General features: G+C 63.3%; 1 protein-coding gene across 2 annotated transcripts in view; it reads right to left on the reverse strand.

Annotated features, from left to right (window-relative positions):
• Positions 1–24,848, reverse strand: part of COL5A1 (collagen type V alpha 1 chain) — a 140,055-nt gene that overhangs the window by 11,212 nt on the left and 103,995 nt on the right. For both annotated transcript variants that reach the window (XM_032866237.1, XM_032866235.1), the window contains exons 33-61: positions 24,224–24,268; positions 24,045–24,098; positions 22,937–22,981; positions 22,447–22,500; positions 21,543–21,596; positions 18,869–18,922; positions 18,020–18,127; positions 16,945–17,034; positions 16,796–16,849; positions 15,513–15,620; positions 13,251–13,358; positions 12,364–12,417; positions 11,460–11,513; positions 11,252–11,359; positions 10,114–10,167; positions 9,917–10,024; positions 8,783–8,836; positions 8,312–8,419; positions 7,694–7,747; positions 7,350–7,403; positions 6,033–6,086; positions 5,365–5,418; positions 4,612–4,719; positions 4,440–4,493; positions 4,296–4,349; positions 3,178–3,285; positions 1,524–1,577; positions 723–758; positions 246–299 (exon numbers count right to left, since the gene is read on the reverse strand). In XM_032866237.1, coding sequence (XP_032722128.1) covers positions 246–299; positions 723–758; positions 1,524–1,577; positions 3,178–3,285; positions 4,296–4,349; positions 4,440–4,493; positions 4,612–4,719; positions 5,365–5,418; positions 6,033–6,086; positions 7,350–7,403; positions 7,694–7,747; positions 8,312–8,419; positions 8,783–8,836; positions 9,917–10,024; positions 10,114–10,167; positions 11,252–11,359; positions 11,460–11,513; positions 12,364–12,417; positions 13,251–13,358; positions 15,513–15,620; positions 16,796–16,849; positions 16,945–17,034; positions 18,020–18,127; positions 18,869–18,922; positions 21,543–21,596; positions 22,447–22,500; positions 22,937–22,981; positions 24,045–24,098; positions 24,224–24,268 — 1,998 coding nt within the window. The remainder of the gene's footprint in view (positions 1–245; positions 300–722; positions 759–1,523; positions 1,578–3,177; positions 3,286–4,295; positions 4,350–4,439; positions 4,494–4,611; positions 4,720–5,364; positions 5,419–6,032; positions 6,087–7,349; positions 7,404–7,693; positions 7,748–8,311; positions 8,420–8,782; positions 8,837–9,916; positions 10,025–10,113; positions 10,168–11,251; positions 11,360–11,459; positions 11,514–12,363; positions 12,418–13,250; positions 13,359–15,512; positions 15,621–16,795; positions 16,850–16,944; positions 17,035–18,019; positions 18,128–18,868; positions 18,923–21,542; positions 21,597–22,446; positions 22,501–22,936; positions 22,982–24,044; positions 24,099–24,223; positions 24,269–24,848) is intronic.

Here is a 24,848-nt window from a genome sequence, read left to right on the forward strand (position 1 = left end):
CTGGGCCAAGCAGGGGGGACCCGTGGAGGGCGTCCCACAGTCGGCCTCATCACCCATGCCCTGGGGGCCTCGTTGGGGGCTGCCCACTATCACGGGCACGCACACACCCAGTCTCTCCCTCCCTCCGGGCCCCGGACTCCCTCCACCACGTTCTAGAAAGTGAACAGCACACACAGACGCTCCCACCACAGCCGCAGCATCGGGAGAGCCCCCTCCCCACTTTCAGGTCTTCAAAGGCTACTCACCGGTGGGCCGGGGGGACCTGGGTGGCCCGCCTCACCCTTCGGGCCAGTGGGACCCTGGGAAAAAGAAAAGACCAACTGTCATCACCGAGGCCTGCTGTGACTTAAACCCCCTCCGTGCTCCAGGATGTCCGCGGGGACCGGCGCAGGGACCGGCGCGGAGACCACCAGGGGCAAAGTCGAACGTGCCAGGGAGAAGAATGGCAGGGACCCCGTCCCCAGTCCCAGATGGAGGAGCCTGACACCCCGAGATGGGAACTCGGGGCACCTTCCTGCTAAAGTGGGGGGAAGAACCCGTAGGCCGCGGTCTGTTGCGACTCTGGTGGGAGACACGCTCGGGATGGTCGGTGCTGGAGGAGAAGCCCGTGGGGACAGTGCTGCCACCAGTCGAGGGTGAAGAGGGCCCAGAGTGGTTCTCATCGAGGGGAACACACCCCCCACCAGGGCAGAAGGGGCCCGTCTGGGGCACACACCACTCACCGAGGATCCCTTAGCACCTTTTGGCCCAGGAGGACCCTGTAGAGAGTGGGGGACAACATAAGCTCATGCTCGGGTGTCCCCCCGGCCCACTGTCCTGCTCAGGCCTGACCGGCTCTTTACCCCCAGCCGGCACCCGAATCCCCTCTCCCAGGAGTCCGTGCTTGCACTAGCTTGGCGCGGGGGCAGGGCGGGTGCGCGGCCACATGGAGAGGACAGTCCTGTCTGAGCCTGATCACCCTGCTCCCACGCCCCCCGCCAGCCGGGAAACCGGGTTCAGGCAGCCAGAGTTGGAGGAACAGCAGGGAGAGCGTTGGACTGCGGGACCGCCTGGGACCTCGGGGACCCAGGGCTGAGCCCAGGAGGGGCAAGTGAGGGCTCACAGCCCTGTAGGATGGCTCTGGCCTGCCAGGGGCCCCAGCAGTGTGGGGGATGCCCTGCACCGGGTAGTCCCTGACCCCTCTCGTCTGGGCCAGGCAGTCCCGCTCACGCCCATGGGGACAACTTCCTCGCCCTGCCCAGGGTATCTGTGGCGCCATGTCATGTCTCCTGAAATGCCCGCCTCCCCTGCCTGAAACCAGGGCCCAGAGACCCCCCTTCCCTGCTTCTGTCGCTCAGGGCCCTGACATGGAGGGGATGGGCAAATCCACCCTGGGCCCTATATCCCCTCGGTGGTGGGCCCAACCCGGGGCTCCCGGCCATCCTATCATCCTCCTGCAGCACAGAGGCCCATGGCCCAGGCTTGCCTGCTTCCCTGCTCTCCCCAGAATGACACGGGACCACCCACCCCTCCCAGATACACACCGGCAAGCCGGGAGGGCCCGGGGGACCGATCGGGCCAGAAGGTCCAGTGATGCCCTAAAAAGGAGCAGAAAACACAGTCACACGTCACACGAGGGTCACAGACACACTCTCCTGCCTCGAAGCCATGGCGCTCCACGCTCCTGGTCTGTCCCCCAGCAGACAACCTCCGACGAGGGGCCGGCTGCCGTGGAGGGGAACCGTCTCTCCTCGCGGGGCCTGGTGGGGCCGGAACACGCTCCAGGAGACTGACTGCCCCCGGCTGGCTGCCCGGGCCGGGCTGGGACGCCGGCGTCTTCAGGGACGCGGGGAGGGGACTGCGTGTTGTCATCCCTGCGAACACTCTGACTGGAAATTCAGAAGCTCCACACCCAGGGGCTGGCTTGGTCCCGCCTTGTTTCCCGTTCGCAGTGTGGGTCTCCCCGACCCCAGCGCAGGACACATGGAGTGTCCCGGGGTCCTGTCTGCGCTGCCTGCCTGCCGCTCCATACGCTTCTCCCCACTTGGAGCTCGTGGCCTCCAATCAGACCTTCGGTCCGTGCGGCCAGGCCAGCGGGTGCGGCCGGTGCCTTGCACTGGTTTTCACACTCGGCACCATGGCCGTAAGGGGGCCGAAGGCTCACTCTGCCCAGAACCCGACTCCACACGGCCCCCCGCGGGGCTGAAGCGACAGCCGGGCAGAGGGAGGCCGAGAGCAGGTGCCCTTCCCCTCCCCTCCGCCTTGGGGACTGGGGCAGCTCATCGCTGTCAGAATCCAAGACAGTCTCTAGCCGGTACCTCTCACCAGGGACGCTGCAGGGACGGCTTGCGGTGAGGGCACAGGGCGGTGCTTACACTGGGGGCCGACACCCCGGACATCTTCCAAATTCCCGAGGTCACGGGGCTGCCACGCCCTGGAGGGCACCGGCGCAGGACTCGGGCGATGCCACAGGGAGAGCGCCAGCGGACGGAGCAGGGCTCCCAAGGACACCCCCCCAGGGCCGTACGGGGCCCCACGTGTGTCCCACTTCACTCCCCACCTCCCTGGCCTGCCTCACGAGACCGTCGGTCCCCTTGTGGTCAGGCGTGGCCCGACGGGGGCACCGACAAGGGCGCGTACACCTTGAGCAGCAGGGACTTCTGTCTGGAAGGAAGCCCTCATGTGGAAGGGGCACAGACGCGGCAGGCCAGCCATGTGCCCCCGCCCGCCTCCACGGCACACATCGCCCTTCCCCTGACCACGGAGTCCATGTCCAGTGGCTCACTGTGCAGGGCAGGGAGGAGGCCTCTGGCTAAGGTTTGCAGCGCTGTGGTTTTCGGGGAAGTCTGGGGTCACGTCTTCACATCCAGGGTCAGGGTGTGGGCCCTGCCCCCGTGTCTGGCAAACATGGGCCAAGCCTTGCCAGCGACCTGGGCAGCCAGCTGGGTCAGAGACCTTTGTGAGGCCGTGAGGTGAACCAGCCTCCCCTCTGAGGCCCAGTGGGGCCCCACGGAGGAAGCCACAGGTGGCCAGTCCACGCTTGCGTCCCCTCCGCTGTTCGCATCCAGAGGTGATGGACGTGAGGACATCCTTCCAGCTCTAACTGGCCTCAGGTCCACTGGGCACCAGGTTATAAGCAGCTACTCACCACCCATGAGGGGCCACACTGGGTGGGGGAGGGGTTACCGTCTCACGCACCTGTTCTCCCTTAGGGCCAGAGGAGCCCTGGGGGCCGGGGAGCCCGCGGTCACCCTTCTCGCCCTGTTCACCTGGAGGTCCGATGAGTCCAATCAAGCCTGGATGACCCTGTCGATGAACAGAGGCAGGAAGGGGCGCGCGCTGGGCTGCGTGTCTCCGCCAACCCCGTGGGCCGGCTGGACGGGGCAGCAAGTCCCTGCCACGGGAACCAGGGAGACACCAGCCCACGTCTCCCGGTGGGGGAGCGCTCCTAAAGGCAGGTCAAGGGACGAGACCGCAGGAATGACATGGACGGTCTGTGGTAAACGTCGCACCTTGACAGGTGGGGAGACGTGGGTCCAGCTACAGACCAACGTGAGGACACGGCGTTTCCCAAGTGGGTCTGTGCGTCATGTAGCGTCAACGTGTGCACCTTTTTTACAGGCACGGACACTCTGTGGACCTCCGCGAGAAACAGCTGCTGAGTATTATAGATGCTGAAACAATTTGCTATTTTTTTCAAAAAAAACTTCCTACAGAGGCTGCCATGTGTTTGTTTTATATGAGCCTGTAGAAGGTTCTAGAAGGTGTTTCCAGCTTTCCTTACTTCAGAGGCTGAGCGGTGACAGGCACCAGAGTGGACAGAGACAGACTCCTCTGTCCTTCAGGTGTGACTGTCTGGTCTGTGGACGTGCCTTACATGAGTCAGGAAACCCCCGTGAGCAGAAGACACCCCCGACCTGAGAAGGCGCGTGGGCTTGGCCCTGCCGCGGAGCCCTGGCCCTCGCCCTGAGAGAAGCGTCCCGCGCCGTGTCCAGAGCGGGCCGCCGTGTCCAGAGCGGGCTGCCGTGTCCAGAGCGGGCCGCCGTGTCCAGAGCGGGCCGCCGTGTCCAGAGCGGGCGCGCTCCTCGGACCCCAGATGCCCCTCCACCGGGAGCTGCGTGCAGGCCTCCAGGGTCCCCGCCAAGGGCAGGGAGGGAGCGTCCCACGCGGCACAGGCTGGTTGTGGTTCTCGGACCCCCAGGACCCATCCCCAGCCTGTGGCAGGCACTGACCGGTTGGGTGACTGATAGTTAGAAACCCCGCCTGTCTGAGGGGCCCCGAGTCACAGCCTCGGAGGCACCTAAGTCCTGTCTTACCTTTTCCCCTTTGGGGCCAGAATCTCCTTTGAGGCCGGGGAGTCCTGGGGGACCCTGCAGGAGGAGACAGCGGGGTCAGAGCTGTGCTCCCCAGCTCTGCCCTCCCCACTGCTCCCCGGGAGCATGCTTGAGGTCGTCACTCACCATGGGGCCCGGGGGGCCGTCGGGGCCTGGGGAGCCTGGGAGACCTTGCTCACCCTGAAACACAAGGGGCCGTCGCATGAGCCCCACGGGCTCTGTCCCCTTGTCCCCCGTGTCCCTGTGCCCACACTGCACCCCTGCAGCGGCCGCCCCTCTCCGGACCCTATCCACTCACCACAGGGCCCGGGATCCCTCGCAGGCCATCAGGCCCGGGCTTCCCGGGGGCCCCCTGGGGGCCAATGGGGCCAGTCTTCCCAGGAGGGCCTTCCAAGCCGGCTTCCCCCTGCAGGGTGCATGGACACAGAGGGACAGAGATGCTTGAGGCTGTGGCCGCCCTGGCCCAGGACCCCTGGTCCGAGGACCCCAGCCGCCCCCAGACTGGGGCCGCTCCAGGTTCTCCACATTCTGTGCAAGAGCCGTCCTGTCCCATTCTCTGTCCCCTGATTTCCTTAGCCAGCGGAGTTTCCCAGTCTCCAGCGATCCTGGCCCCCATGGCCGTTCTGGGTGGCCCTGCGCTCGCAGGGACAGGGCCACCATTTCCTAGGCCTGTACGGGGCTGGATGGCTCCCGCCACAGCCTCTGTTCCCAACAGGACAGCTCAAGGAGGGGGCAGGGCCAGGGGAGTCACAGGGAGCAGCCCCTCAAGGGCTCTGGGCACTGGGCGGCGGGCGAGGGGCTCAGCGCAGATGCCCCGTCTTCTGTTCCGACCGCGGGGGTGGCCACAGGTCAAGCACAGGGCCGAGCGCTCCAGCACCTGCCTCCCTTCCCTCAGGCCTGTGCGCCCTCCCCGTGTGGGGTGAGAGCCTCCGGATGCCCATACGGCTATCCTGGGTCCACACCTCTGCACTCCCCACCCCACTCAGCCGTCACACAGGCGGGGAAGCTTCTGGAAACTCTGTGCTCATGGCTAGGCAGAGAAGCACGTTACCTTGGCTCCCTTCTCTCCCTGTCTGCCTTCAGGGCCTGCGGGGCCTGGGGGGCCCTGGAACAGAGTAAAGGAACAGCATGTGAGAAGCAGCTTGCGGAAGCCAGAGCGATGAGCTCAGTGTCTGCAGGGAAACAGGCCTGGGCTCAACGGGCACGCGGGGAGGGCAAGGAGGGCCAGGAGGTCGGGGAGGGGGCTGCCAGGCCCCGGCCAGCCAGGACAAGGCCATCGGAATGAGTCCCAGGGACCCCGGTTCTGGGAAAGACCTCTAAGTCTATCCGGGGGGGCCTCTGGCAGCCGGCAGGGCTGGGGCCCCGTTCCCGGTCACACACACGGGCCAGCTTCCTGCAAAACTGGCCAAAGGCTCAGTATTCCCCATGCAGAGAAACACCGTGTCTCCCGCTCGGACTTTTGAGAAAGTTCTGACCCAGGGGTGAGGCCTTTCCAGCCTTGTGGGCGCCTTTCCCCCACGCCGGGCATGACGGTGGTGTTTGACCTCTCCCCGAAGCAGGGGTGAGGCACCTAGCAGGTGCGAGGGCTGTAGATGTGGCCAGGCTGCGGCACACACCCACCAGGACCAGCGAGAGCACGCGGGGCTGCGCGGGGGGCGGGGAGGCAGGGGAGCCTCCTGCAAGATGCTGGCGACCCAGGACAGTCGCAGGATCACTTACCCTTTTTCCTGGAGGCCCAGATGGTCCTGGTTCACCAGTAGGGCCTGGAGATCCCTGGTGTCAGAGAGAGAACACAGAATTTGGGAATCAGCGTTGGTCAGAGGCATGGCGGGTGTGGGCTGGTGTGAAGCTGACACACACGGAGTCCCCAGTGTCCTCTGTCCTCGGCCAGCCCTGCGGCCGCCTCTCTCTTCCCGTGCAGCCGCTGCGAGAGGTCCCAGATGAAGTCAGGCTGTACTCGGCCTCTGCCCGGACCTCTGGGCCCGTGCTGGGGCTGCGGCAGCATGGGGAGCCCGGCTCACATCTGTGGTGTGGCCGCATTTGATCTTAGTTTTTTTAGATTTATTTATCTGAGAGAGGGAGTGGGCAGGGCACGAGCGCACAAGCAAGGGCACGGGCAGAGCGAGAGCGAGAGAGTCCTGGAGAGACGCCCCCACAGAGCAAGGAGCCCGACGCCGGGCTTGAACTCGCGACCCTGAGTCCGCGCCCTCAGCCAAACCAGGAGTCGGACACTTAACCAACTGAGCGTCCGGGCGCCCCAAGCGGCCGCATTTTAAGAGAGAACTTTCTCTTCGCACAGCAGTTACTCTGGATATTGGGGGACGAGCTCCGGCCACAACTCCCTCACCCCGCACACATCCCCTTCTATAGAGCAGACCCCCGAGGCACAGGGAGGACCAGGGTCATCCCAAATCACAGGCCAGGGGGCAGGGGGTCCCGGCCTCCAAGCTGGTCTCCCCAAGCTTTCTTTGCTAGTTGTTCCTCTGAAACCAGTCACACCAGGCCAGGCCCACGGGGAGGACAGGCCCAGCCAGCAGCCGTCTGCCTGGCTGGTGCAGGGCGGGGGTGAGGGAAATCCGGGAGGACACTGGGCCGTCTGTCCCCAAGGGGAGGACCATTGGGGCGGTTCCGGACGGGAGAGAGCCGGCATGAGGCAAGCTTTCAGAAACTCAGTGTCGGGTGTAAGGGGTAAGGTGGAGTGTGAGCTCAGCCCCGGGGGCTGGCCGGGCAGAGCCCTTTGGAAGAGAGGCGTGGCCCAATGAGGCAGAAATAAGGCTATCCTGAAGCTTGGGGGTAGGCTTGGGGCAGTTGTGGACCCCCTGGTGACTGGTGTCGAACCCTGGTCACGGCGTCTGTAGCTCTCAACAGAGCCCGCAGGGGGCTTGCGGCCCCCATCATGGTTAGAGCTGATCCTACAAGGTAACCAGGCTTGGGTTTTTCTCAGAAATGAACAGAGCAAGCTGCAAATCCCCAAGTGCCCGCCAGCCTCCACCAGGAAGCCGGGCCGGGGTCCCCGGAGGTCGCGAGGGGACTCACCGTTTGTCCAGCTTCACCATCATCCCCTTTGTCACCAGGGGGGCCATCTTGACCCTATGGGGACAAAAGCAAGTTCCTTCTGCCTCCTGATGGCGCCCAAGTCGCACACCAGCGTGCACCGCATCCCCAGGCCCTCCCCGAGGCTCCAGGTCCGTCTGGGAGGTGTAGGTACGGTGGGCTCAAGCAGGACCGCGCCCCATAAACACCACCACCAGGACGCCACCTGGGAGAGCACCATGTCCCAAAGGGAGTTCGCAGAAGACAACCGAGAGAAAGAGCTGGGGCTGGCCAAGGCAGGGGCAGGGCTTCGGGGGGTGAGGGACTCTGGGGCCCGGAACACCTACCGCGGGGCCAGGCTCTCCAGGGGGACCGGGATCTCCGGGAAAACCGACAGGGCCCTGAAAGGGATGAAAACGGGCACATCCAGGCCCTCAGTGCCTGAGCCGCTGCCGCTGCATCTGCTTCCCCCGACCCCTCCTCACTCAGGCCCTGCAACACCCTCGGTCCTGACAGCAGGAGGTCGACACCTCATCGCGGCCACAACACCCCTGGCAGGACAGGCTCAGGTCCCAATTTCTGGGCACAAGGAAGACAGGCGCCCCACCCGCACTTCTGCCCCCAGAGCTCCAGGCCAAGGCAGAGCCCAGACCTTCAGGCTTCTAGAATGTTCCACACGTGGAATCCCCTCTGGAGGCAAAGCCAGGGCAGGCCATGGGAGAGGGAGTCCCCACAGACGGCTGTTCATGCAGCATGACAGCAAACTGCCCGGGCTCCGCACGGGGGGCCCCACAGCCCCCACCCCACGGCTCTCTTCCTCACCCGCACAGCCCTGGCTTGGCAGCTGGTCTGGAAACCTCTAGACTTAGAAACGTTACCCCAGACCGCCGCGGTCAGCAGGCCTTACTGCAGCACCGTGAGGGTAACCCACGCCCAGAGCCCGCCGGCATCTCAGAGCTACTCACGGGGCTGCCCTTGGGCCCGTCGTCCCCAGGGGGGCCTTTGGGTCCAGGGGGTCCAGCAGCACCAGAAGGGCCGGACTCGCCCTTCTCACCCCTTTCTCCTTTGGGTCCCTGGAGGGAAAGGCCAGCGTCAGTGTCCTCAGAGCCAGACTCTGTTTCCCGAAGCGCAGGGCTGTCCTCAGGCGCGGCCCCCATTCCCATGCTCCCTGCGTGGGACGGCGAGCGCCTGACGGGGCCCCACGCTGGGCCCAGAGGACAGGATTACGAACATGAACGTGCGTGACCGCACACGCAGACACACACACGTGCTCACCACCCCCATCCCCCTCCAGCTTGTTACAGCTCCTCCAGGAGCCAAGCGTGAGGGCAAACGTGGCCCATCGCATGGGTGGGAAAACTAGGGCCAAGTGTGAGCTTCCCACCGAGCAGAGGACCATGGTGCTGCGCCCCCACCCCGCCCCCGAGTCCACTCACTGGGGGGCCCCCTTCTCCGGGCAGGCCGGGTTCTCCAGCTTCACCAGGCTCACCCTGAGGAGGAAAGAGGGCATGATCACGGTGGCCTGGAGATTAAGGGTCCCAGCTCCGAGCACTTAGCAAATCCTCCCAGCTGTCAGGCCCAAGCGGTGGGGGCCCGGGGAGAGAGCGCGGTCACTGCGCTCTGACAGCCCCCGCATCAGAGGGCAGACACATCTGTGTCAGGAGAAGTGACCCGGGCAGGCTGTGACGGTCATACAGAGGAGGGGACCACGGTACCCGGAGCGTCACAGACGGCGCTCGGAGTGAGCTCTGGGGGAGAATCACGAGAAGCCGGCAGAAGGGCTGGGGGACAGCACCGGCAGGAAGGGCCGGGCAGAGGCCGACAGAAAGCAGATCGTGTCAGAGGGCGCAGCCGCCCGGCGGAGGCCGGAGCCCAGAAGGAAGACGCCTCTGACCAGAAGCAGGTACGCGTAACGAGTCTGTGGGCTGAGCAGGACGCCACTAGCAGGACTGGTGATGCTCGTATCGTAAAAAATGACCAGTGATGAAGGACTTCTTCCAGTTTAATAGGCTGAAGTCAGAAAGTTCTGGGAACGGTGTACGAGGGATGCGAATGAATGGCAACACGTCGGTCTCGTTCCTTTTACCCCAAGGAGGTAGAGTACGTACAATAAGTAATGCACACTCACGCTTGTTCGGGCACACGTGTGCACACACAGAAGCCCGCCGTGCTCACGGAGGCATCCCAGGACCCATTCCCCAAAATCAGCCAGATCGGATGAGGCCCCCGGGGCCGCGAGAGCACGGAACTGACCACAAGGGGGACAGCAAATCCCCACCCCCAGCACTTCCAGGACTGAGAGGCAGACCCATGGGAGATCCTGGAGAGGGGCGGGGCCGGCTGCCGGCTGTGTGGCTTGGGGATTGTGCACAAGGCCACGGCACACAGGGGTCAGATCCCCCAACTCCCCCGCACAGACCTGCTAACTGCCTAAGTGCGTCTGACAGGAATAGCCCAGGCACGCCCTGTGTGTCTTCGTATCCGCAGTGGACACACACACACACACACACCCCGGGGCTCCCGCACGCACTCGTACGTCAGACGCTACCACAGGAAGGGGCGGGAGTCACCTTCTCTCCCACGGCACCGGGATTGCCGATTCCGCCCGGAGGACCTTGGGGTCCGTCAGCGCCTGGAGCTCCAGAGGGGCCTCGGGGGCCGGGGGGCCCTGGGGGACCCTAGGGGAAGGAGAGCCGTTGATCACAGATGAAACGCAAACTCTGGCCACAACAGAAGTGGGAGACCGGTGCGCCCCAGACGCACTTACCATCTGACCCACGTCCCCGGTCTCGCCCTTCTCTCCGGGAGGTCCCGGCAGACCCTGCGGCAGGAACACAGCGGGAACTCAGCAGCGGACACTGCGCTACCCCAGGACCCCCACAGCGTCTGCCATCTCCCCGCCCCGGCGCCGCACGGGCATCCGACGGCCTCTGCACGTGTTTCGCATACGGCCGGGCAGGACACCCCCAGGACGCCAAGTCTCAGAACTAGCCCGAGCAGATCACCCGAGAGAGCTTAGAGATCTGTGGACTGAGACCCTGCAGGGCCCCAGCAAACAGTAAAACCTGAGGAGCCGACGGCAGGGAAACGTCTGAACAAACATGTCACCAAGTATGTCGGCACGTGACGCGGGGACTAAACATCACATCTTCAAAAATAAGCAAAAAGGGACACGTCCAAAGAATATTGAAGAACTCTGGACGCAACTCGAGAAAGGAGATGGGAGAAGCCGCGCACAGACCTGCTGTACACACAGGAGGACTCTCAGATTTTCCAAGAGCCCCAGAAGCCACACGTGTGCCTGTGGGCAGGTGAGCACACGCACGCAAAGCTTCGGAGCTGAAACGCGCCCCAGCGCTCCCAGCCACCCTCCCTGGGTGGTCCGTGTGGAAGGCACCGTTTTCCTTTACATGTTTACAATCGGCCGATCACTCCCGGCATCTCTACAGGGAGCTCAGAGAGACGTCCCGCTAGTTGAGATACAAATACGGACACGTCTGCAATTATGGAAACTGGCCTTGCTTCTAACGAATGAGGAAGTCCTGGGAGGTCCCCAAAGCCTGGTCTGAGATTCCCCCACTCTTCTCTTGTAGGAGGAGAGGGGAGGGCAGGGAGGGGGTGGGAGAGGGAAGGAGGAGGGGAGGGAAGTGGAGGAGAGAGGGGAAGAGGGGGCAGGAGAGGAGAGGGAGGAGGAGAGGGAAGGGGAGGGAAAAGAGAGGAAGGGAGAGGAAGTAGAGGCAACAGGGACCAGACCGGAGGGAGAGAGCAGGGAAGGGGATGAGAGGGGACAGAGGGGAGGGGGAGGAGAGGGAAGGGAAGAGGGGCAGGGGAGGAGAGGGGAGGGGAGAGGGAGGGGCAGAGAGCGTCTGAGGTAGACCAGCAGCCCCCCCAAACCCTGTATTTACCTGCAGCCCCACTGGCCCGGGGGGCCCAGGAAAACCTCGTGGACCTTCATCGCCTTTCTGCCCGAAGAGGCCTTGCTGGCCGCGAGGGCCTGGCTCGCCGTCGGCTCCCTGCAGGAGAGAGTGGGGCGTGGGTGAGGAGAAGTTGGCTGTGCCCCGCTGGCGGGAGGGGCTCGGGATGTCCAGGGGTCCCTGAAGCACAGATACTCACGGAGGGTCCTGGCTGTCCAATGGGGCCCTGCGGACCAGTGGGCCCGGGCGGACCCTGTGGGGAAAAGAGAGATACAGTTGCTTCCCGGGTCACAGCGGAGGCCGGGGGGGACCACGGTGCGAGGCCATTGGCTCAGCCCCAACGCGCGGCCACCCAGGGAAGAAGTCCAGCCCGAAGGCGCCGGCTCCCTGCCGGCTCTAGGTTCAGGCCCGAGCGTGTCGTCACGGGTGGGGCAGGGGGGAGCGGCCCTGGAGCCTCATCTTTGCTCCACCACACACCCAGGACACGGGCCCTGAGGCGTTTTGAAAACGAGGCTGGACACTGGGCAGCTCCCCACGCAGAGCTAGGACCCGAGTGGAGTCCATGCCTGGCAGTTGACACTGGCCCCCACACGTCCCCCACACACATTCCACGATGGCCCCAGGAACGAGTGAGAGAGGGAGGCCCGGGGCCCGGAGAGCACCGTCCTGGGCGTGTGCCCAGCACCTGGTGGCAGGAAGGTTCCCACTGCCAGGAAGGAGCCGGCAGCCGAGGGACGCACGGGGACTTCCGAGCACACAAGTAAAATGAAGGGGCGCGGCTCAGGGGCTGTTCCTGGGGGCGCCGCAGTCCTGAGAGTCACAGGACGGCCGTGGCCCGGGCTGCCGAGCTGAACAGCGCACAGACCCCCGCCCTATTCCGTGAAGCTGCGAATGCTTCCCGCTCGCCCGCTAGTAAGGGACGCCTGCGGATACGAACACGCGTGCGCACGTGTGCACCCCCCAGAGCACGCGTGCGTGCCCGCCACCCACACACGAGTTCCAGCAGGAAAGGGAGCCCAGGAGCTGCGTCCTGCTCCGGGCGGCCGACGTGGTCGTGCCCAGGACGGCGTTAACACTGACGGTGAGCGCGTGCGGCCCCGTACCTGCTCGCCCTTGTCCCCCTTGCTCCCCTTCTGTCCAGGCTCCCCAATCTCTCCCTGCGGGAAGACGAGGAAGGTCCGTTAGCCCTGAACCATCTGCACGTTATCTGCGCCTCATAATTTCTTTTCTTGGGGATTAAGATTAATGTCCTCTCCAGGGCGGCCGGAGAGCGTTCCGAGGAAGAGACGTTTCCATAAATTAGGTTGATCTCCCTTCTAACACAGGGCACGGCGCGCGGCCGGGATGTCACGCGGTGCAGTTCAGCGGACCGGAGGATCAGCGACAATACTGACGTTGTCAGCTGGGCGGCCTGCACAGCACGGTGGGAACCGGGCGGCTCAGCTACTGAGCCCGGGGTGGGTATTAACGCCTCTAGCGTCCGCTGCTCGGAGCTGTGCCCCACCCCGAGAGGTGGTGTCCCCTGCACGCGGGGGACAAGTCGGAAGCGGATCACAAATGCGGGGTTCACCGGAAGAGCTAAGTCCCACCGTCCCCGCTGCACAAGGACCGAGACACCAGCTCCCGCAGGAGCCGCGCGGGAGTGAGAAAGCTCGGGCGGAAGGGGGCCTGGACAACGCAAGCGGAGACGTTGGAAAGCAGACACCGAGTAAAACCTCACGACCCTAACTAACCCCACGCCCAGCGCCGACGTGCGGCATCGCGAGCGGGCAGGGAAGGTCCCGGCACACGGCAGCCCGCACACGCGGAAGCGTCTCCCAGGGCCCCCCACGTGCCCGCGGTCTCCCTACCACCGCGGAACTGTGAGCTTCTCCGAAATCACGCACCGGCACCCAGTGCGTAGGGCGGGCCGGGGTCTCTGGACAGCCCGCACCCACGGGCCGTGCTGCGTGTCATCCGTGGGCAGAAGGCCTGTCCCAGCTCTCCTTACCTTATCTCCGTCTTCTCCCGGGGGGCCCACGGGGCCAGCTGGACCGGGGAGCCCCACAGGACCCTGGAGGCCGTCTCGGCCAGCTGGGCCTTGGGGCCCTTTCTCGCCCTACAGAGGAGAGAAGATCCCTGGTCCAACAGAGCTCCATCGTAGGAATGCCCCCCACTGCTCATCGCCCCGAAGAGGAGGGGCCCACGGGCAGGGAGCTGACAGTTTGGGGCAGTGACTCTTGTCATGGTCCCCATGGATTTTCGCCCTGCTATGCAGAGGGCGACTCTGAACTGAGCCCAGCGCCGTGCCACCTGCTTCTTGGGCACCACTGCCTTTCGTCTGTGCCCTTCTTAGAAAGAACGCTTCTTCTAGAAATGGGGAAACTGAGGCACAGCGGGCAAGCAGTGGGGCTGGGAGCCAGCCCAGCCAGCAAGATTCCTGAGCCTGCGGGTAGGACCATCTGTGCTAGTGGCTAGGAGGGCCTGAGCTCTGGCCTCCAGCCACGTTCCCCCCCTTCCAATTCTCTGCAAACACCCCGTGCCAAACAGGCGTACACACGCCCGTCTCTCTTTTCTTGTAATTCTACTGGTTCATTTCCCTCATAGCTGCCCATGGGAATCTCGAACATCCTAAGGCCCAGCTTTGCTCATATTTCCCAGGGTCAGAATCACTCTGTGAGTGCAGAATGAGGTTGGGGTGCATGTTGGGGAGGGGGACACAGGAGAGAACATGAGCACTCGGTCGCGGGACCTAAACACGGCCAGCGTCTGTCCGGACATCACTGCTCTGTCCCATCCCTTCCTGCCACACAAGTCACTCCCGGGCCCTCAATTTCATTCCTGTTGAGATAAATTTCCACCCTAATGAAGCCAGAAAATGCCCAGGCTGACTCTGGCTCGCCTGGAACCTTCCCGCCTGACGTCACTGGTCAGGTCGGCTGTGCTCGGAGAGAACTGGCCTTGTCCTCTCTCCGGAGCTACTCGGGGAGAATTACCAGCTTTCAGCTGGAGAAGGCCACTCTGAGGTTTCCGCTCGAGTGTTTACTCTCCCCAAGCAACAGACCTGTTTCCCACCAGTCTGTGTGCTCTGTGCTCACTGAACGCCCCAGCGAAGGCGGGTTCCCAGCACGGGGTTCTGCTGGATGGTTGTCCGTGGCCTCAAGGGAAATGATGAGCTGCCATCAGAATCGCCAAGACCGGATTGGATGGGTTCTTGGTGGGGGCAGACACTCCAGCCTGGTTTCAATGGGGAGCTCCTGCCTACAGAAGGCACCTGGGCCCTTCCCGCCCACCGACCACGGAGCGCAGGACGCAGGAGGAAGACTGTCTCTCCCACAGGAGTCCGTCAGCGCGGGCGTCCTGACCCCGTCGGAGACCACCTGTGTGCACATTTGCCCTCTCCCCCCCCGAACGCCGCTCATGCTGATGTCTGGCTGCAGACCGGAAGCTGGAGTGAAATTTGTCTCCACGGCCATTGGAACATGAGGCAGGGGGGAGTTTGCAAAACCCGCGGGGGACCCAGATGCGGTCAGAACGGGAGCCTGCCAGGGAAGTAACGGGCGTTTTGTGGTTATTCGGGGGAAGCCCTCAGTGGAGGGCAGCCGTTGGCTTCCCAAGAGCAGTCCAGACAAGATGGACCCGTTAATGTCTTGCAGGGAAACCAAGGTTGGGGTGGGAAGACTCACAAGGCCTCCACGCTCGGCTGGGCGGGCACACGCGTGGTCACTGAGAGGTCGGCTGGCGGGGGTCCAGAAAGAAACTTCCTCCCAACCCATCTTTTCTCCATTCCTGTCCCCAGACCAGCAGAGGGGACTCCCATCCCCAACACCCACCCATCGCACACAAAGACCAGCCTGGCTCAGGCCGGCCGGAGGGGCTGTGCACACAGCAGGCAGCTAGGACCAGTCCACACATGGGGCTCAGAGGCTAGACCGAGGCCAAGGCCACACTGGGACACACGCTGTCCCCAGCCCTTCCCTCTCTCTGCACGTGCCTGGACACAGATGCACAGGTGCGACAGGCTAGGCCTTGGCCAAAATGCTCCCCAGGACCCCTCTGGCTCAGGTCACTCCCTGATAAAACCTGGCCAACCCTGGGAACCCAGCCTTGGAGCTCAGTCAGGATACTGGGAACGTACAGACTTTCCTGGGGGGACAAGCATGGGCTCCATCTACCTCCCACATCCTACAAGCCCCTGGGGCACCCACGCTAGTGGCAGGGACAGACGAGGCTGGGGTGGGGAGGGCCCCTGCGCCCCCGAGGCAGTACTCACAGGAGCTCCTTTCTCCCCCGCCGGCCCTGGAGGTCCTTGGGGCCCGGGTCTCCCCGGGATTCCGATGGGTCCAGCAGCACCAGCCGGGCCTCTCTCCCCCGGAGACCCCTGGGGTGGGCGAGAAAATGGTTCATTTCCAAGACTCTCAAAGTACATGAATACAGTTTTCCACTCCACTCACCCTCACTCCAGATCCCTCAGCAGCTCCCAGGGCTCTGGGCAGCACGGACGACTCAGACCAGCTCTGGGTTTCTCTTAGCTCCTCCCTTCCGATGATCCCAAGCTCAAGCCTTCCTCTTCCTCCTCCTCAGCTGCTCCCCTGGGGTGATCTCGCCTGGGAGCCACTCTGGGGCCCGCCTGCCCACAAAGGGCTCCCTCTCCGCCCTGCTCCCCAACATTGTATGGGTGAGCCTCAAGACCTGGGAGCACCACCAATGGGTGGGAACCAGGCCTACCTCGAGGGTCAGCACTGGCCTTTATCAGAAAGAAAGGCCTGGCTTCCCAGCTGCTGACTCGCTGAAACGGTCCATGACGCAGTTGGGAAAAGGTGGGGTTATTCTGTGGTCTATGTCCAGACCCAGACGAGGCCCCGGGCAGCTCCCGCGACCCCCCGATCTGTGCAGCAGAGCACGGGCTGTGAGATGGGCCCCATCTGAGGAGCGGGGGGAGTCACATGTCCATCGAGTGGCAGCCCAAGCATCTGTGGGCAGGGTGGTCACAGCCCCACGTGGCTCCCGTGTCCCCCAGACCACAGAGGCAGCTCTGGGGACACAGTATCTTCAGAGGTCTCATAGCTAGCTCTGAATGCTGGAGGGACCATTCAGGTGACAGCCGGCACTCGTAGGAGTCCCCAGGGCCCTCAGCTCTGGGGACAGACTGTACCTGTGCTGGCTGGCCTCGGCGTGGGCAGCCCAGGGCATGCGGGCCGTCCAGCCCTGAAATCCATGCTCTGGGGTGGAGAGATCCGTGCCCTGCCACAGCCCCTGGCCCAGACCTACATTAAGCACGCCTGCATGCTCCTCGCTCCCCCAAAAGCGCGATGGGACCTCGTGGCCCGGCCTTCCCTCTGCCCACTTCTCCCCCTGCCCTCACCATGCAGCCCTGGCTTGCTGTCCCCCTGGGCCGGCCTGTGGCCCACCATTCCCCTCCTCCCACGGACTTCTCAGGACCCACAGCAGGCCGGGGCAGATCTGCGTGCTCTGTCAGGCCGCCCTGTCTTGCGGGCAGACTAGGTCTTGAGACAGAGGATGGAAGAGAACGTCGGTGCTGGCCACAGTACTCACCGCGGGGCCGGGCGGGCCAGGCGGGCCTTCACTGCCTTTCAGTCCGAGTGCGCCCTGCAGAGCAACGAGAGTGGGGTCGGGGCATTGTGGGGACAGGCCCCCGGGCTGGGCAGTGTCCAGCTCCCTCCCCCGCCGGGCCACTCACTCACCACTGGGCCAGGAAGCCCTCGATCCCCAGGGAAGCCGCGTAACCCAGGAGGGCCGTCTTTCCCAGGGAGGCCGGCAGGGCCTGGGTCACCCTGAAACCAGAGCCGTCGATGAGTGTCTGAGCAACGTCCCAGAGCAGGGGGAGGGCGGGGCGGGGCGGGGCAGGAGCGGAGCAGGGCAGGGCGGGATTCCTCCCCAGGCCCAACCTGGGCTCAGGCAGGGTTTGATTTGTTCCAAAGAGCTTCCAGAACTTTCTCTGGGGCCTAATATGGGAGCGGAGGGGTCTCCGGCCAGCATGCCCATGGCCTCCTTTCCAAACTTGGAGGGCCCCCTCGGGGACTGGGACATACACCTGCCATGCCCACGTGTGTCATGTCATGTTGGGGACACACGTGCGTCCCAGCTCGCACACGTGTGCACCCACAGAGGCGTGCAGGTTTTACCCAACCGGTGAGGTTTTACGCTGCCTCGTGGTTTTGGGGTTTAGTCTTGCATGTGGGCTCATCGAAACGGCTGGCTTTGCTGTGTCCTCCCCGGAACGTGGCAAGGGAAGGGCTCGCCATCTCCAGCTGATACAGGGTCGTGGAATCACGACCACCACGTGGGGCGCCCCTGTGGTGGGGAGAGGGCCCCAAGGAACGACGAGGGGGTGCGGGACCCACGCTAAGAGGTAGGACTGAAAAGCGACTGCTTTTCTTTCCATTTTTATTATTTATTCCTTCGCCTCTAGTGATGGGAAACTTTCTGAGGGTCACTTTCTGCTAAATTAGTTTCAGACACGAAGCATGTTTCTGGGAGCTGGTGTGGCAGCCTGGGGAGGGGAGGTCAGCAAGACCCGGTCCAGGGGCAGAAAGCCAAGGATGACCTGAGCCGCGGCCCCGTTCCCACCCAACCCTGCAACAAGCCGGCTCGCCTCCTCCTTCAGACCCGGTGAAAGTGGGGCCAAGTCTGTGGTCTGGGAAGCGGGCGGGCGCCAAGAGCATTTGTCTGAGAAATTACTCATTCGGACTCTTTTCAGGGCAGGAGAAAACTTCCCTCAGGAAGCCGGGGCCGGCATGGAGGCCCCGACCAACTCACCTTCGTGCCTTCTTTCCCGGCCAGGCCCGGGAGCCCCTGTTCCCCAGGGGGGCCTGGGGGCCCAGGGTGGCCACGCTCGCCCATCGGACCGGTCTCTCCCGTGGGACCCTGCGGGGGAAGTCAGTGTCAGCCACAGACATTTCCAAGAGACATGCCAGGAAGCAACCTTCTCTTCCCAAGCTACGGACAGCCCGGGCTGTGGAGGCCGAGGGCCCGCTGCGTGCCCACCAAACCCCACGCCGAGTCTCTCCCTTCCCATAAAAATCCAGAGGGAAGAGAGCAGAAAGGACGGGGTGGGATGTAACAGGGAGCGGGTCCGTGAGGGGGGCCGGGTCGCCACACAGAGGTGGGCAGTGTGCCCATGCTGCCCGCGGCCCAAGGCCACAGCGGGTCAGTGTCTCATTTACCGCTGTGAGAGGTGGGAGCTCGCCAGTAAGCTCGAAGCCATCAGTCCCGGCCGCGAGCCGCCCAGCAGCGGGAGCGCCGCTGGCGGGGAGCAGCACAGGCCGGGGGCGCTGACCGGAGCCCAGGGCGGGAGGCCTGGGCTGCGGCGGGGACACCGGGGAGCAGGGAAATCAGGCACAGTGGGGCCCTGCCTGGCTGGCCCGGCCCCAACCGCCCGCGGCCCTCTCCATTCTGCCTGCGCCGTTCTCACTGACTGCTCAGCAGAACGTCCCCCACTCTCCCATCTGGCTCCCTGTGCGGAGCTCAGCTCTGAATGCCAGCGAGCCCGTGGGATGCAGAACTCTCCAGGAGCTGCACCTACACCTTCCGCATCCGGGGCCACCTCCCACCCACTTTGGCGCGCCACACGGATGGCCCACGGAAGCCGGGGACGCTGCCACTCACCTGAGGCCCGACGACGCCCGGGGGCCCGGGGGGGCCGGTCTTGCCTTGGAAACCCTGCGGAGAGAGTCAGCACCTGAGCGGCCTCACGCCCCAGCCCCCTGCCCCGGCCCCAAAGAGCTCGGGCTCCCGACTTCACCCAGAGGGCCCAGCTCTCCTGTTCCGGGTCCGCATTAATTTCATGCAGATAATGAAGCCAGACAAGTTAGCTTCACTCAGTGGCTGCCACGGCCGTGTTTTTGTGCTGATAAATAGATTTTAGAACCGTTAATCTTTATAATGCTGCTAAGTGTTCATTTTCCCAGCCGGCGTGCTGCCCGTTCGCAGCCTCTGGAACCTCGACTCAGGCGCGACCTCTAGGCCATTTCTCTTTAGCGGCTCTGGAAGATCGTCCTGCACGGGTCACTAAGGTCTCTGCCGCGCGACAGGTGACCTCACCGGCCCCTGGGCGTGCGTGGAAATGGCTGCTTCTGTAATCCAGCGGCTGGAAGGTGCCCTGAGCTCAGTTCCGTGGGAATTTCTCACTTTGGCCTGCACGCTGCTCGCGGGCAACGACCCCGGCTTCCCTTCGGACGCTGGCTGTGCCGCACGCACCTCCTTCAAGGAGCAAACAGACTGCGAAGAGGAGGGCTTGTTTCTGGCATGTCTGCGAGCATGAAACATGCCAACGACATTCCACCTGCAAGGCCACATGAGCCGTCGGAGACGTGCAGACGGGACGCCCGGGAAGCCGTGGGCGGAAGCTCCAGGATCCGGAGCGGGAAGCCGTAAGCCCCAGCGAGAGCCAGAGGGCGAGCGGACCTGCCCGCATGGCTGACGGTCAGGGGCGGTCCCCTGCCTCCCCGGGAGGACGGCCACTGTGCCGGCCGTTGAAACTTCCTGTGACACTGCTGGACGAGCAAACCCGCGGCGAGTCGGCATCTCTTCAAATTCTCAGAGGGCCCTTCTCTTTAGGCCCAGGGCAGTGGCATACAACGCACAGAAATGGCCATTTTTCAAGCAGAATTCTTTGTAGGCAGCATTTCCAGGGTCGGAAATGAGGGGTGGGCACAGGCGGAAGACCCCCTGCTTGGTGGGCGAGGGTCGAAGTGCCCAAGGGGAGCCGGCGGCCTGGGTGTAAGGGCCGGAAGGGCCTCTCTGTTTGCCCCAGAGGCAGGACCGTCATTGGCTGCTGAGGACGGAATCGGTCTCCAGCCCCTGGCCCAGAAACGGGCTTTGGATTTACATCTAGAAGAATTGGTCTCTTGTGCATGTATTTCCTGAAGAGTGAAGTCAACCCCTGACCAAAAAGACAACTTCTGGAGGATGTGTCTGGGCCCCTGTTGGAGCCCTCTGTCCTGGCCGGGTCCAGAGAGGGTTGCTCCCATGTCCCCGAGGACAGCCATGCACAGCGGAGGTACCGGGGAGCCCCGGGGCTACTTTCCCAGCAAAGACAAGCCGCTTCATTATTCTCGCAGCCTTTCTCCAGGATAAGTCAGAGGGAGAAAACCACACACTTGGCAAAGCCTCCTATCTCGTCTCCTCGGAATAGCATTAGAGAAAAATATGCAAAGCTCAGATGAGATGATTTAATTTTTCTCTATAAACAAAAGAGTAAGGTACGCTGCGCTTATCAGCCAGCACCCGCCACGCGGCAGAACGCCGGGAAGGTGTAATTAAAAGAGGTTTCATCACAATGAACCAGAGAGACAAAGGGATGTGTTTTTTAGAGCGAGCACCAAGTAGATGTTAAATCTGGCGTTCCAAGTCTCGCTGGACACAGGGACCCTGCTGGCCGTGAGAGCCTTTCAGAGACCTGTGATCCCAAAAAAAAAAACCCATCTGCCAGGACAAAGGGCCTCCCAGCAACCTCCCCCAACTCTCTGGTAACTACGGGCTCCCCAGCTGTCCGAGCCTAGAGCTTCAAGGTCACAGGTGTCCCCCACCACAGCCTTCCCCAGGACATGCCCGTGGTGGACACCATGTGCTGGGTCAAATCCCAAATGGCTCACAGGGCCAGGAAGTGACCTTATTTCTGAAAAATGCTTTTGTTCCCAACCGGAAGTGCCCAGATGGCACAGCCGGCACCAGGCTCTCCTAAAGGGAAGGGCAAGGTGGGCGGTGGGTGTGGGGCAGCAAAGTGGCTGACGGTGAGCAGAGCTCCCGTCTCCTCGGAGGAGGCCCTGCCCAGCTCCTGCCATCAAGCCTGAGGCCAGAAGGGCCCAGAGAGAGGAGGTCCGGCCCGGTGCAAGGCCCGCGGCCATCCTCTTGCAGCTTTAGGCATGGTTCCCCTCCCGTCTGACACCGCAGAGCCCTCCAGGCTCCTTCCCATCTGAATGCAATGCTGCCCTCACAGGGATTTCACAGAGGAAGAGGAAACCGCGTGCAGGTGGCACTTTGTCTGCCACAACGGTTTAAATGTGACCTTGGACCACAGTTGCTGGGACGAGGTGGAGACCGGCACCTGCCTCTTCCCCCAGAGCTGCCCCGGGTGCTGCAGGCCTGCCCAGGGCTATGCACAGACAGGCTGACCCCAGGTCAGCGGGAGACGGCCCGGGCCTCAGGGGCCCTTCCCGAGGCGGCTGCTCCCTCCCAAGCCCACTGGGCACAGGACGCGGAGCCCCCGTGCGGGGCTGCGGGAGAGGCCGGGCCAACCCTCATCCCCAGACCCCTGTGTGCCCACACCACCCATACTCACAGTCTCTCCTCTCTGTCCAGGGTGTCCCGGGAGCCCGTCCTTGCCCGGGGGACCCTGAAGAAAGAAGCAAAGAGAAGAAGTTTTATTCGGTTCTGAGATGCTGCTCTGGGATTTAATCCCATACCAGGGGGTGACTGCCACCCCACTTCAGAGAAAATGCCTGTAACCATTTGTCACGGCACCTGTGCCATCCAGAGGCCGCTCTTCACCTCCCAGGGGGGAAACTGAGGCAGGTGGCTTGGGGACCCAGGGTCCTGTCCTGGTGCTGACCTCCAAGCATACACGGTGCCTCTTCCAAATTACTGAGGTGCGTCCCCCAAACACAGGTTGAGTTCTCATCCCCCACACCTGGGAGGGTGACCTCACTCAGACACCGAGGCTTTGCCGACGTCATCAAGTCAAGACGAGGTCATACAGCACTAGGGTGGGCCCTAACCCAGTGACTGGTGTCCTCACAACAGGACAGCTGTTTGAAGACCCCAAGAGGCCCAGGATGGAGGCGGCCACGTGAGGACAGAGGCAGGACAGGGTGAAAGCCAGCCGCCAACCATAGGAAGCCAGGAGAGGGGCAGGGGACAGTCTCCCCCAGGGCCCCCCAGGAGGCACCCACCCAGCCAACTTCTGGGCTTAGAGTTTTGGCCTCCGGACTATGAGAGAACATGTTGCTGCTGTCAGTGGTCACCTGGCGCAGCCCCAGCACACTCACACTGGGCCCCACTAGAAGGTCATGCTGCTCCCTGTGAGAGTGAGCTCCGTGCTTCTGAAAGGCAGCTCTCTCCAGCCAGTTTCCCAGCCAACACCCCTCCCACCAGCCCACCGGGAGGGGCCTGCACAGAGCCCCCTGGGAAGGACGAAGGTCTCCAGGAATCCCCGCGCCCGTGCAACAAGGAAACACGTTACTTACAGGGGGGCCCTTGGGTCCAGGGAAACCAGTGGGTCCTTGGGGTCCGTTGGGTCCCTGGGGACAGAGCATGGCCAGCTGAGCACAGAAGTCATTTCCCCGCCGTCTGGGCGCCCAGCCACCCTCACCGCTGTCTTCCAGAGTTGTTGGTTCTCTGAGCGATGTTCCTCTCTGCTCCCACCACCCCCCGACGCTTTCTCCATTTGTTCCAGCCCCTCCTCACTGGCATGTACAAGGTCAGGCCGGGGAGCTGAGGGGCCAGCATGGGGCCGAGGGCCCAGTTTCCTGACGGCTCAGCCGCCTCTGAGTCCCAAGACCACGGCCAAGGGGAGGGGGCTGCTGACTTCAGCAGGCAGGCGACTTCACTCCCGCTGACCTTGAGGGAAACCCGCTCCTCCAGAAGGGTCAGAGGCACGCCCCCCCCCCCCGGCCCACCCCAGAAAGAAGCGGACGGGACACTTCAGGCAAAAGCTGCTTCCCCAGAGACGCTCACCCGTTCGCCCGGAGGGCCGGCTGGGCCATCGCCTCCAGAGTTGCCCTAGGGAGGGGGGAACAGAGCAAGAAGAGCTTTATTATTACCCGTGTTATTACTGTTTGCGGCAGAAAGACTCTGGCCCGGGACATCGCTGGGGTCAGAGTCACAGACGTCACCTTAGCCCATGTGCAGGTCACCAGGTTCTCAGGAAAGAGCAGAGAGCACCTGCCCTCGGGGCACGCCCCCCACAGCTGTCTGTCCTCTCGCCTCTGCACCCAGGTCAGACACTGAGCTGCGATCTGCGGAGCTGTGACATTTCCCTGAGGACAGTCCCCTGCGGGGGGACAAAGGCTGTGCTCCCACCAAGAAACACATCGAGAACTCCTGTGGGGACAGGACACGGCATCCACTCCGGGCCCCCGAGCCGAGGCAGGGGCCGCTCCCTGGCCTTAGTGGCTCTCGCAGGAGAGCCTTACGCCTGCGTACGGGAGCGCGCTCCTCGTGGAAGATCGCACAGTGGCCTCCAGCGGGCACATCGGTCAGCTTGGGGCGGCCTGGCTCTGCACCCCGGCCAACCAGAAGGCCCATGTCCCTGGTGGGAATGCACTTGGGACTGGCGTCCCGGCGGGACCGGGGGGGCCTGCTTGGCGGCCGTGTGGCTCCACACAGAGAACCAGGGGGAGTTGGCATCAGTGCCCCTTGGCGGGAAGAGGGGACGTGGGAGACGGGCTCAGGCTCTCTGCTGAGGCAGGAAGAACTTTGTTCCATTTCTGGCAAAGCTCTCTCTACAGCTTTCAAATGCTTTTCGAGAAAAGAAAGAGGACTTCCCCACCAGAACTGGATGGTGGGTACCAGGACGGTTTGGCATTTGTGCAAAGCCCTGTGGGCCCGGCCGCCTAGGGCCTCGGGGCTGCTGTCTCAGGGGTTCCAGTATCGGGAGGGGCCCTTCCCACCTCCACTCTCGGGGTCGAGACACGTGATTCATTTCAACATGACCTGCCCGAGAGCTGCTGGACCAGCTCCTTCTTAAATACCCTCAAGCAAACGTCTTTCTTTCGTTTTTGTTTCTCCAAATGAGAAGGCCACGGGTGACCAGCAGGCGCCCCAGAAGACACTGAAAACCTACCTTGGGGCCAGGCTTCCCAGTGATGCCCCGGGGGCCTCGTTCACCCCGCGGACCCTGCGCAGGCAGGAGAGAGGAAAGGTGAGCTCGGAGCATCCCAGCCCTTGAGACCTCCCTGCCCCTCCCACCGAGCAGGCTCCCCACAACACGCTCCCACTTCTGGAAGCCCAGAGGGCGGTTACCGTCGGGCCTCGTTGTCCCCGTGGTCCTGGCTTCCCAGGCGTGCCCTAGAACCAGAGAAGAAGGGGCTGGTCAGTGGCTCGAGACACCTGCCACAGCCTCCGTGCTGGCCATCTCCGGGTCACGGGGAGAGGACCCGGCGACAGAAAGGAGGAAGGCCCTCTCTCCTTATCTCTGCTTTTACAGGAGGTTTTTCCAGGCTGAAGGACTCACTGTACATTCAGTGCATACGGCTTTGGGCTCCAGCTCAGGCCTGTAGAAATCCAATTTTCCTCCCGCGCCCTGATGGATGTGCGCCACCGTTATCTGGTTTCCTTTTCACAAGCATCAACACCCCTCCGCCCGCCCTCTCCCTCTCTCTCTCCATCTCTCTCTCCCAGAGGCAGGGGCCGGCGGCGGGGATCATTATTGCAAGAGAAGAGAAGAACGTCAACCCCTTTCATATATGATTTACTTTTGCTACTGTCGAGAATATTAGCCATTAAATTTTCAACAGGCTCCGCAGAGAGCAAACTTGCAACTCAATAGATAAATCATACACGCAAACTCATTTGCTTCTTCTAATAGAACGGGGACTCCTTTTTCTTGCTGTCGTTGTTCTGCATTTTCCAAGCCACAGGAAACAGA

This window comes from Lontra canadensis, unplaced genomic scaffold (assembly GCF_010015895.1).
Source record: "Lontra canadensis isolate GAN:19392208 unplaced genomic scaffold, GSC_riverotter_1.0 scaffold30, whole genome shotgun sequence".
Taxonomy (NCBI): Eukaryota; Metazoa; Chordata; class Mammalia; order Carnivora; family Mustelidae; genus Lontra; species Lontra canadensis.